Raw genomic sequence first — 12,215 nt, forward strand, 5'->3', positions numbered from 1 at the left:
CAAGAATGCCTTGTCCCTAGCCTGCTTCAGTAGCCACAGCCATGGCTGAGCCCCTGGGGACTGGGTCAGTAGAGAGGCATGCACTGGAACTCAGCTCCGCGCTGCAAGAGCCTTGGCTTCCCCTGACTATGGCAGAGGACCAACTTCTTATTTTAAGCTCAAGATTGACCGGAGTCAGAATCACTTTGTGGTGGGTGGCAGCTCCTGCTTGGACAGCCAGGTCTGATCTCACTGGCCACAATCCATAGATGCGTCCTTCTTGCATATAATAACCGTGGAGGCCAGGCCTGGTGGCTCACACCTGTAATCCCAGTACTTTGGGAGGCCGAGGCGGGCAGATCACCAGGTCAGGAGATTGAGACCATCCTGGCTGACACGGTGAAACCCCATCTCTACTAAAAATACAAAAAATTAGCCAGGCATGGTGGCGGGCATCTGTAGTCCCAGCTACTCGGGAGGCTGAGGCAGGAGAATGGCGTGAACCCGGGAGGCGGAGCTGGCAGTGAGCCAAGATCATGCCACTGCACTCTAGCCTGGGCGAGAGGGTGAGACTCTGTCTCAAAACATAAAAATAAAAATAAAAAAATAACCATGGGGGCCAAAATAGGCCCAGTGTTCCTTACTCCTCGCACGCCTGTGTTGTGTGCACCATTGTGACCCCATTTTAGGGATGACTAGACTGAGGCCCAGAAAGGTCAAACCACCTGCCCCAGAGCACCCAGCCGGTTGGCCGCAGGAATTCCAGGCCTTCCATCCCTGGTGCCCTCACCATGCCTTCTCCACGGCTCCAGAGCACCGTGTTGTCACCCCAGACCCTGTGTCATCAATGCCCTCCAAGGTGGGCTGTCACACCAAGGAAGAGAACTGAAGCTGAGCCTGTCACATTACCCCCGGCCCCACCCCACACTGCTGGGGAGGGCCGCGTGGGGCTTCCCCTCTCAAGGCAGGAAGTGGTGGGAGAGGTTTAAAAGCATCCAAGAGGGGAAAACAACTCGGAGTAGTGAAGCGAATGCCTTGAACAGCCCTCCCAAGGCCCTGCCCCACCCCACCCGCGGACCCCGCCCACAGACCCTGCCCAGCACAGCAACACCTAGTCCCTGGCACAGACTGACCACCTGCCCCTCTCTTGCTTCCACAGGTTTCTGGGACTCCTCGCTGAATCCTCCACAAGAAAGAGGGAAGCCAGCAGAGCCTCCAAGAGACCGGGCCCCCGGATCCCCGCAAGTATCCAGCCTCAGACCCACAGCCCATGACGCAAACTGTGCCTGTGAAATCGAGCTGTCAGTGGGAAATGACCGCCTGTGGTTTGTGAATCCTATTTTCATGGAGGACTGCAGCAGCGCCCTGCCTACCGACCAACCACCTCTTGGAAGCTGCCCTGCACGCCCCTTGCCACCCACCTCTGATACTACCTCGCCCACCTCCAGGTGGGCCCCACGCCGCCCACCACCTCCTCCCCCAGTGCTGCCCCTGCAGCCCTCCAGCCCAGCCCAGCCCCCTCTGCTCCCTGCTTCTGCACCCGCCCCTGCCTGTCCTTTGCCCACCTCTCCCCCAGTGCCTGCCCCCGTCACACCCCATGCCCCAGGTCCCCCAGACCATCAGAGCCAGCCGCCTATGACGGCCTGTGAGAGACTCCCATGCCCCACTGCAGGCCTGGGCCCCCTCAGGGAGGAAGCGATGAAACCAGGGGCGGCCTCCAGTCCCTTGCAGCAGGCCTCCCCGCCGCCACCGCCTGCAAAGAAGAACCTTCCCACTGCCCCTCCCAGACGCCGCGTTTCTGAGAGGGTGTCCTTAGAAGACCAAAGTCCGGGGATGGCAGCAGAGGGGGACCAGCTCAGCCTGCCTCCCCAAGGGACCTCAGACAGCCCTGAGGACACGCCCCGGGGGAGCACGGAGCAAGGCCAGGACACAGAGGTGAAAGCCAGCGATCCTGACAGCATGCCAGAGCTGCCCAGGAAGGCCAAACAACCCCCAGTCCCACCCCCCAGGAAAAAACGGATCTCTCGACAACTGGCCTCGACCCTCCCAGCTCCCTTAGAGAACGCTGAGCTCTGCACACAGGCGGTGGCCTTGGAGACACCCACGCCGGGTCCACCCAGAGAGGGCCAAAGCCCTGCTTCTCAGGCTGGGACTCAGCACCCTCAGGCCCAGGCCACTGCCCATTCCCAGAGCTCTCCAGAGTTCAAGGGCTCCCTGGCCTCCCTCTCAGATAGCTTGGGGGCGTCTGTCATGGCCACCGACCAGGACTCCTACTCCACTAGCAGCACGGAGGAGGAGCTGGAGCAGTTCAGCAGCCCCAGCGTGAAGAAGAAGCCCTCCATGATCCTGGGCAAGGCCCGGCACCGGCTGAGCTTTGCCAGTTTCAGCAGCATGTTCCACGCTTTCCTCTCCAACAACCGCAAGCTGTACAAGAAGGTGGTGGAGCTGGCGCAGGACAAGGCCTCGTACTTTGGCAGCCTGGTGCAGGACTATAAGGTGTACAGCCTGGAGATGATGGCGCGCCAGACCTCCAGCACGGAGATGCTGCAGGAGATTCGCACCATGATGACCCAGCTCAAGAGCTACCTGCTGCAGAGCACCGAGCTCAAGGCCCTGGTGGACCCCGCCCTGCACTCTGAGGAGGAGCTCGGTCAGTGCCCTGGGAGGAGGTGGCAGGGAGGAGAGGGCGGGGGGCTTACAGACTCAGGAACCCCTTAGGACAAAAGAGGCCTATGCAGTGGACACTGTTGGTGCCCACCCCCCATCCCTTCCTGGGCACCAGCAACTTTCTCCAGCTGCCGCAAGGTAGGCTGCTAATGGTGCCCGGCTCCCCTCTTTCCTAGAGAATTGACCTTGACTGTATAGGATCTATATTATCTGCACTGTCTCTTCCATCATCAGTGGCCCACTGCCAATTACTCCCTGCCATGGGGGGGATGAAGACTGGCCCCTTGGCCTCAAGCAGGACCACTGTGTGATGCAGTTTATGCTCCAGGGCCCGGCGAGATCTGGCTGAGGCTGAGAGTTCATCCTTGCTCAAGCTTGCTCTGCCTCTTCCCACTGCTCTCACTCCCTGTCTTCTGAGTCTCCCCAGTGAAATCACATGCACCCAGATCCCTCTTTCAGGCTCTGCTTTCAGGGAACCAACACAAAACAGCTCACTCCTCTGACCACCCCTTCTAAAGTAGCCCCCAGCCTTCCCCACCCTCACCAACCTTGAATCCAGTAATTATCAAAGCTTTTTCCGATTGTGGTTCACGGTGAGAAGTAGCTGTGAACAACCACACACCTACATATATTAAAAATATTAAGGCCTGGCGCACTGGCTCAAGCCTATAATCCCAGCACTCTGGGAGGCCAAGGCAGGGGGATTGCTTGAGCCCAGGAGTTTGAGACCAGCCTGGGCAACATGGCGAAACCCCGTCTCTACAAAAAATACAAAAATTAGCCAGGCATGGAGGCGTGCTCCTGTAGTCCCATGAGGCAGGAGGATTGCTTGAGCCCTGAAGGCCAAGGCTGCAAAGCACCAACATCCCGCCACTGTACTCCAGTTTGGGTGACAGAGTGAAACCCTATCTCAAAAAGAAAATAACAGCTGGGCATGGTGGCTCACGCCTGTAATCTCAGCACTTTGGGAGGCTGAGGCAGGTAGATCACTTGAGGTCGGGAGTTCGAGACCAGCCTGGCCAACATGGTGAAACCCCGTCTCTACTAAAAATACAAAAATTAGCCAGGTGTGGTGGCACATGCCTGTAATCCCAGCTACTTGGGAGGCTGAGGCAGGAGAATCGCTTGAACTTGGAAGGCAGAGGTTGCAGTGAGCTGAGTTTGCGCCGTTGCACTCCAGCCTGGGCAACAAGAGCAAAACTCTGTCTAAAAAAAGAAAGAAAAGAAAAAAATACATTCTGTCAGTTCACACTGCTATGGCCAAAGTGGTTGCTAAACACTGAGCTGCTTCTGAGCTAGTTGGTAAATAGTTACTGCCCCAGCCGTCCCCTGGTATCTCTAAGCCTCTCTTTCCCCACCCAATAATGAAAGAGTTAGTGCTGGGTACGGTAAGGGACACATGAGCCTCTGAACACAGTAGATTCGTAGTGAATGTTTCTTAGAAAAGGAGCTTCAGATGTTCCTTTCCCAGGGCTACTGGATTTTGCTAGCGGACTCCTGAAAACAAATAGGTTTTCGAGGCCACAAGATTCATGATGGCATTTCAGGTATGGTGAGGGGTGATAGGATTGAGATCTGAGGCCAGTGCTGTGTGTGTGTCTGCACAGGGCCCTGTAAGCAGATAGTCGACAAAGAGTTATTGGGCACCCAACTCCGCATCAGGTGCTGGCTCAGATATAGAGACAGAGGTGAACAAAGCACTCAAAAAGTTTCTGCCTGTGAGGAGCTTACAGTCTAGCAGGGGTGACAGGCAAGAAGGATGAGTAGGGCCGGGTGCAGTGGCTCACGCCTGTAATCCCAGCATATTGGGAGGTCGAGGCGGGTGGATCACCTAAGGTCAGGAGTTTGAGGCCAGCCTGGCCAACATGGTGAAACCCCGTTTCTACTAAAAATACAAAAAGTAGCCGAGTGTGGTGGCACGCACCTGTAATCCCAGCTACTCAGGAGGCTGAGGCAGGAGAATCACTTGAACCTGGGAGGCAGAGGTTGCAGTGAGCCCAGATTGTGCCACTGCACTCCAGCCTGGGCGACAGAGCAAGACTTCGTCTCAAAAAAATCAGTTAAAAAAAACAGAAAAATTAGCTGGGCACGGTGGCATGTGCCTGTAGTCCCAGTTACTCAGGTGGCTGAGGCACGAGAATTGCTTGAACCCAGGAGGCAGAGATTGCAATGAGCCAAGATCGTGCCCCTGCACTCCAGCCTGGGCAACAGAGGGAGACTCTGTCTCAAGAAGAAAGAGAGAGAGAGAAAGACAGAGAGAGAGAGGAATAAAGTATAAAGTGTAAGGAGACACGTAAGTGAGCACATGTGGATGGAAGCGAGGTCAGGAGGCTGTTGGGGCAGGACCCCAAGGGCCTTGTGAGCCTCTCTATGGACCTCACATCCAAGGGTGAGTGACCTCACTCACATGTGAACATCACTCTGGCCGTCATGACGAGTGGGAGCAGAGAGACTCAGACTCGGTGTGAGGCTACTGTCACAGCCGAGGTGAGCAGTGAAGGTGGCTGGGACCAGGACGGAGACAGCACAGATGGGGAGACATGGTTGGACTCTGGGTCTGTTGTGAAGCTGGAGCCACAGGACTGGCTGGAAGCTGGATGTGGGAGTGGGAGAGGGTAAGTAGGATGTAGACATGTGGACAAGCATTGTTGTCCCTGGGAGGCCACAGCGCCCATCCTGGGGCAGGCACTGAGGAGGAGTCGAGGAGTTCAGTTTGGGACATGTGACACTGGAGATGCTTATTAGACACCAGGTGGGGAGGTCAAGCAGGCCATTGAGGGCTGAGTCTGCAGTTCTGGGGCTAAAGAGAGATGTCTGGGAACTGTCAGCACAAAAGGAGCCATGAGACTGGATGAGATCATCCGGGTCTAAGACTGAGCCACAGGCACCGTGCAGACCAGGAGGGCATAGAAGGGCATGGAAGGACATGGAAGGACATGGAAAACTCCAAGTGGCCCAGAGGAAGCTGTGGCCAGCCCTGCCTTCCAGAGTTGGGGGAGTGTAAGAGCTGAGGCCCAAAGGGTCAGGGGTGCTAAGCTGTGGAAAGGGTGGTGGATGGACTTTCCTTCTGGAAAGGGATGACAGTGTGGACGAAGGCCGAGAGGTGGGGAATGAGGCTGGAGGATCATGGGCCATTCACACAGGCAGTGAAAGTCAGCCTGAGGATTTGGCCCAGAGGTGATGGAGCCCCTGAAGAGGGTGTGTGTGGAGGGCAGAGCAGAGGGGACAAAACGGGTACGGCTCAGGAGACTCCGGCCATGCAAGGCCAGTATCTGGTGGCCTTCAGCAGAGCAAAGGAGGTGGAGCACAGGCTGGACCTCTGCTGGAAACAGCAGGAATGACTCCAGCCTCAGGGCAGCTGGCTGGCAGGATGCAGACACGCCATGGCTCCTGTTAAGGCCAGATCTGCCTTGGGCACCAAGATGCCAAGAGGTGCTAGACTTGGAGTCTATCCTGGCAGGTGATATGGCAGAGTGTCACCAGAGCCTGCCATTGACACTAACGTGTGGGGCAGAGAGGTTTCCAGGCAGTGAGAGGTGGCAGCTGAGCTGAGCCACCAAGGACGGGAGGGCTGGAGCTACAGAGACGGAGAGAAGGGCCCTCCAGCGGGTGGGAACGGGGTCAGCATCCACAGCAATGGTGCCATTCCAGACACTGCACATGTCAGCCTCGTGACTGCAAACCAGACCAGATGGGTTTGGCCATTGTCATGCCCAAGAAGCCACAGCTCAGAAAGGTCCAGTGACCTGGCCATGAGGACAGAGCTGGTAGTAGAGCTGGACTTCAGACCCAGGCAGCCCAGCCCTTTCCATGAGCTGAGTCCTCTGCCTCTGCCTCTTCCTTCCGAGCTTTGCCCATGTGTGTGGCCAGTCAGATGGTGAAGGAACTTAAACCACATAAAAAGGCCAGACAGGGCGGGGCATGGTGCCTCATACCTGTAATCCCAGCACTTTGGGAAGCCGAGGAGGGCAGATCACCTGAGGTCAGGAGTTCAAGACCAGCCTGGCCAACATGGTGAAACCCCATCTCTACAAAAAATACAAAAATTAGCCAGGCATGGTGGTGGGCACCTGTGATCCCAGCTACTCAGGAGACTGAGGCAGGAGAATGGCTCGAAACCTGGGAGGTGGAGGTTGCAGTGAGCCAAGATCACACCACTACACTCCAGCCTAGACAACAGAACAAGACTCTGTCTCAAAAAACAAGAAAAAAAAAAAAAAAGGCCAGCAGAACTCCACGCTTAGGGTGCTTCTGGTTTTATTAGGGAGACAAGTCACAAGAAACAATTGGATGCAAAACAGTCCTAATGTGAGGCTGCTGAGGGCCCGAGTCTGGAGAGGAGGTGCCGGGAAGAGAGCCTGCAGCTCTCAGATGTGAAGGGGCCAGGAGGGCGTGGGCACAGCCCTCTCATTTTGCAGTTCAGGAAACGGGCCCTGGGAGGGGAAGGGACATGGCTGAGGTCATGCAGAAGCCCAGGACAGTGGGGAAGTGCAAGTCTCTGCTCCCAGGTCAACTCCCATCTGCACCCATCTCTACCTGCGGAGGCTCCAATGAGGCGGGGAGGTGGGCGTGGAAGGAGGGTCAGGAACGGGGTGAGGGAGGTGAGGGCAGCCCTGTGTTCTGCTGAAGGGGAAGAGGGAGGCAGCAGCAAGGGACCCAGGATGGCCATGGGCCAGCCCCCAGGCTTGCGTGGCAGGGAAGGGCTGTCCGGGCCTCTATTGAGACCCAGCCCCGTGGGAGCATGAGTCCCTCTGTCCTCTCTCAGGGCTAGGGCAGCACAGGTGTCTCCCTATAGGAACAGGGCTTGGGACCTCCCCTTACTGAGCCTGTAACCAAGACCCACCCCGTGGAGACAGAGGAGGCCAAAACAACTTCCTAAGAATGTGTTCCTCCAGTCACCCAAAGCAACTGGGCATCCCCTTGGTGTCAAGTAGACATGAGTTCAAGTCCTTGTTCAACCCCCAACCCACCCCATGAGAGCCTAAGTTGGTCTGTCCTCAGAGTGGGGTCAGAGCACATATGCCTCAGAGCAGCTACAAGATCAGGGCACCAACTCCTGCTCTGAGAGCTGATTGGGAATGCCTCTCTGATAGCACGACATTCGAACCGTGAAGGAACCAGTCATGTGGATGACTGCGAGGCGACTGCGCCACACAAAGGGAACTGCAGGAGCAAAGGCCCTGGGGCAGAAGCAGGCCTGGCAGTTGGTAGAGCAGCCTGAGCATGGGGAGCAAGCAAAGCAGTGAATGAGAGGTTACAGGGCCCGATCACAGCGGGGCCTCACAGGCCATGAGGAGCTCTGGCTTTGATTTGATTGCATGGGAGATGGGGGCCATTGGAGGTTTCCAAACAGAAGAATGTTATGATCAAAGATGTCATAACAGGACAGCACCAGCTGCTGTGTTGACAAGAGACTATAAGGGCCAGGGCAAAAGCTGACTGACATAACCCCAGCAAGAGATGATGGTGGTAGCCTGACCAACCCAGGACAAGGTAGTAGCCATGGAAGTGATAAAAAAGTAAGGTTCTGGATATACTGTATTTTTGAGACTAGAGTCAAGTGGGTGTGGGAATTGGAAGGGAGATATTAAGAATAATTCCACCAATCATTTACTGGACATTCAGGCCATCAGCATACAGCTGCCCAGGTTGTACACTGTACAACTCCAGTGTGAGTATCGCCCTCTGAAGTTACGTACTCATAGTCAGCCCTGTGAAAGTTTGCTCTCTGCCAGGCCCTGTGAAAAGCATCAGGATGCAACGACTGGCTCCTGTGCCAGTGCCTTTCCAGTGTGGCTTTCTGTTGAATAAACTGTGCTCTCTCATGTGCCAGAACCACAGGGTATAACTGCTGGGGCTGTGAGTGTCCTTGCAGGTGCTGGAGCTGTGAATGTCCTCCCAGGGGCCAGGGGATGGGGATGGCTGTGCTGCTGGGCAACAGAACCAGGTGGCAGGATCCCAGCATCTGGTTTCCTCACCCTCGCTCTCTTGTTTACAATTGCAGAAGCAATTGTAGAGTCCGCCTTGTACAAATGTGTCCTGAAGCCCCTGAAGGAAGCCATCAACTCATGCCTGCATGAGATCCACAGCAAGGACGGTTCGCTGCAGCAGCTCAAGGAGAACCAGCTAGTGATCCTGGCCACCACCACCACCGACCTAGGTGTGACCACCAGCGTGCCAGAGGTGCCCATGATGGAGAAGATCCTGCAGAAGTTCGCCAGCATGCACAAGGCCTACTCACCCGAGAAGAAGATCTCCATCCTGCTCAAGACCTGCAAACTCATCTACGACTCCATGGCCCTCGGCAACCCAGGTCAGTGGGCAGCCGGGAGGGGTCTAGGCGAGGAGCTCTCTTTGTATGGGTCCATGACCCCATCCTGACAAGAACTCCGGAGCCCTTGGAAGGTCCCAGACTTTCCAGATTCAGAGACTCCCTGGGGAGAAACTGGGTGTGGGTGGGGCGTAACTCCTGCGCCCTCTTGGAGTTACCTGGGGCCTGGGAGGAGAGCCATGATTGGCTGCTGCCTTGGAGGCAAGCGAGGAAGCCAGCCCACAGTTAACTTTGTGTGACTTAGGAAAAGTACTGTGTTAGTTTGCTAGGGCTGCAGAAACAATACCACAAGCTGAGTGGCTTAGCCAGCAGAAATATATATTGTCTCACAGTTTTGGAGGCTGGAAGGTTCAAGATCAAGGTGTGGGCATGGCTGTGCTCCCACTAAAGACACCAGGGAAGGTTATTTTCCTTCCGAGCTTCTGGTAGTTCCTTGGCTTGTGGCCACAGATCTCTGATCTTCACATGGCATGCTTCCTGTGTGCATGTCTGTGTCCCAATTTCCTCTTTTTGTAAGAATGCCAGTCAGACTGGATTAGGGGCCCACCCTACTCCAGTGTGACTTCATCTCAGCTAGTTACAGCTGCAACAACCCTGTTTCCAAATAAGGTCAGAGTCCTAGGTGCTGAGGATTAAGACTTCAACATACACATTTTGAGGGGACACAAGTCAACCCCTAACAGGTGCCTTAAACAATTAGCATTGATTTGACGCCTAAGTCCACAGGGCATGGACAACTCTCTGATCTGGGTCAGGTGTGCCTGAGCTTATTCATGGATCTGTGGTCAGAGGTGGGTCAGCTGGAGGCCAGATAGTCTGGGATGGCCTTGCCCACATGCTGGGGGATTGGTTGGCTGTTGGCTGCTCTGGGATGGCCTTGCCCATATGCTGGGTACTTCGTTGGCTGTTGGCTGGTCTGGGATGGACTTGCCCACATGCTGGGTGGTTGGTTGGCTGTTGGCTGGTCTGGGATGGCCTTGTTCATGTGTTGAGTGGTTGATTAGCTGTTGGCTGGTCTGGGATGGCCTTGCTCACGTGCTGAATGGTTGATGAGCTGTTGGCTGGTCTGGGATGGGGATGACTAAGCCACGAGTTTCTTATCCTCCAGCAGGTTAGCACAGGCATGTACCCACGGCAGTAGCTGGGGCCCTAGAGAACAAGCAAAGCCTGCAAGGCCCATTGAGGCCTGGCTCTGAACTGGCATGATGTTGCCCTGACACCTTTCATTGACTTGTTTAGGCACAAGAGACCATCCCAGACTCAAGGAGTGAGGAACATTTTGCCTCTTGATGGAACGAGTACAAAGGCATATTGTAAAGGGTGTGGATGTGGGAGAGGAATCTGTGGGACTATTTGTAATCATTTGACTGCAGTCCTCCAGGCAGACAAGAACAGGCATCACTGCACGATGGGGCACAGCTCAATGAAGAGAAAGCTGGCAGGATTCATCCCTTCAGCTGGTGCCCTTGTGCAGTGAGCAAACTGTGTACCTGGACACGGCTGCCATGGCAATAGAGTGGATGGATAGCCATCTCTGTAGACTCACAGACGTGGGTTCGAATTCCTGGTCTGTCACTTACTACCTATTTAACCTTGAATGATTTACTTAACTCTTTAGAGCCCAATTTCCTCACCTGAGGAAGTTGCTTTACAGAGAGGGTAAAAGACCCTAAGACCCCTAATGGTTCGGAAGCCATACTCAGTCACTTGTGAGTATTAGAAATAATGTATGTAAAATGGTGGCCTCCACGCACAGCACCTGGCAGGCTCAACAAATGTGGCTGCGTTAAGAGAGGGATTCTCTTCATCTCCTCTGGAGAAGGGCAGGCCAGTTTGGCCGTAGACCAACAGGAAGCAATTGTGGGGGTGTGACTGGGGTATGGTGCCAGATCCCCTCACCCTAGAAACCTTTCCTCTCAGATCTGGTACAGGCCACAATTCCAGTTTAGAGTCACATTTTTGTGGTAAACTGATTTATGTCTTGCGACCATGTGTTAGAATTGTGCTCCCCAGGCCAGGTGCGGTGGCTCACACCTGTAATCCCAGCACTTTGGAAGGCTGAAGTTGGGGGGGTCACGAGGTCAGGGGCTCGAGACCAGCCTGGCCAACATGGTGAAGCCCCGCCTCTACTAAAAATACAAAAATTAGCCGGGCGTGGTGGCACATGCCCGTAATCCCAGCTACTCAGGAGGCTGAGGCAGGAGAATGGCTTGAACCCGGGAGGCAGAGGTTGCAGTGAGCCGAGATTGTGCCGCAGCATTCCAGCCTGGGTGACAGAGCGAGACTCCGTCTCACACACACACACACAAATAGAATTGTGTTCCCCAAAAGCAGACACCACACCACGGTGAACTCTGTATTAAGACTTTATCCTGATATTGGAGATGTGATGGGAAGAGAGAGGGTTGTAGTAGAAGCAGGATGTAGCGAAGGGTTTGTTTTCATAGAGTGGACATTAGCCTCGGAGGGAGGTCGGGTGTCTTGCGCAGCCTGGGGCCCAGAGAACAAGCCCAGGATGTAAACTCCACAACTGAGTAACCTCCAGGAAAATCCCCAAAGCAGTAGGTGGGCGACAGTGGGCAGCCTGCAGAGCCCAGAGCTCTCGGCGAGTTTGACCTGGTCAGCCCCAGAGGGCTGGGACTCAGGGAAAGAATCGAGTATGCCCTGCCAGGCGACATGAGACTGAGGGTTAAGACCCCCTTGTGGCCTGGCAAAGGGTGTCCGAGAATGAGCGGGGCCTTCTCAAGCCTTCTCGGAGAGAGGCAGTCCTGGCTGTCTCTGCAGCAGCAGGCATTGGAGAGGGAGGCAAGCTCAGAGGCGTCCTACACGGCATGCAGGGAAGCAGCAGTCAGACTGGATCAAGGCAGAAAGGAGACAGAGCCCCGGGGTCCCCTTTGCTGGGAACAGCCTCAAGGAGAGCAGGCAGGCTGGCCCTGGGACCCTGCGGGGATCATGGAAGAGCAAGGTCCAGGCTTCCTTGCCGGCTCTGCTGCTTCTCAGCTTGTGGCTGGGTTAAAATGACTTAGGTGTTCAACCACAGTTTTCTCTTATGTTCAACAGGCACAGCCACAACCACCTTGCAGGCCTGTCTTGAGGCTTAGAGGAGTCTGGAGTCTGAAGTTTGCATGTTGCCCAGCAGTTGGCACTTAGTCACAATAGCTATTGATTGGTTTCGGTGCTGAATTTCTGATTAGGGAAATCGTTGTCCCTGGATTTGCTGGGCTTCGTGGTAAAGTCA

At 55.3% G+C, this 12,215-nt stretch overlaps 1 protein-coding gene across 2 annotated transcripts in view; it reads left to right on the forward strand.

The window, feature by feature from the left end:
• The window catches only part of RIN3 (Ras and Rab interactor 3), a 183,932-nt gene that overhangs the window by 144,773 nt on the left and 26,944 nt on the right, over positions 1-12,215 (forward strand). For both annotated transcript variants that reach the window (XM_007987638.3, XM_007987637.3), the window contains exons 6-7: positions 1,139-2,629; positions 8,651-8,959. In XM_007987638.3, coding sequence (XP_007985829.1) covers positions 1,139-2,629; positions 8,651-8,959 — 1,800 coding nt within the window. The remainder of the gene's footprint in view (positions 1-1,138; positions 2,630-8,650; positions 8,960-12,215) is intronic.

This window comes from Chlorocebus sabaeus, chromosome 24 (assembly GCF_047675955.1).
Source record: "Chlorocebus sabaeus isolate Y175 chromosome 24, mChlSab1.0.hap1, whole genome shotgun sequence".
Taxonomy (NCBI): Eukaryota; Metazoa; Chordata; class Mammalia; order Primates; family Cercopithecidae; genus Chlorocebus; species Chlorocebus sabaeus.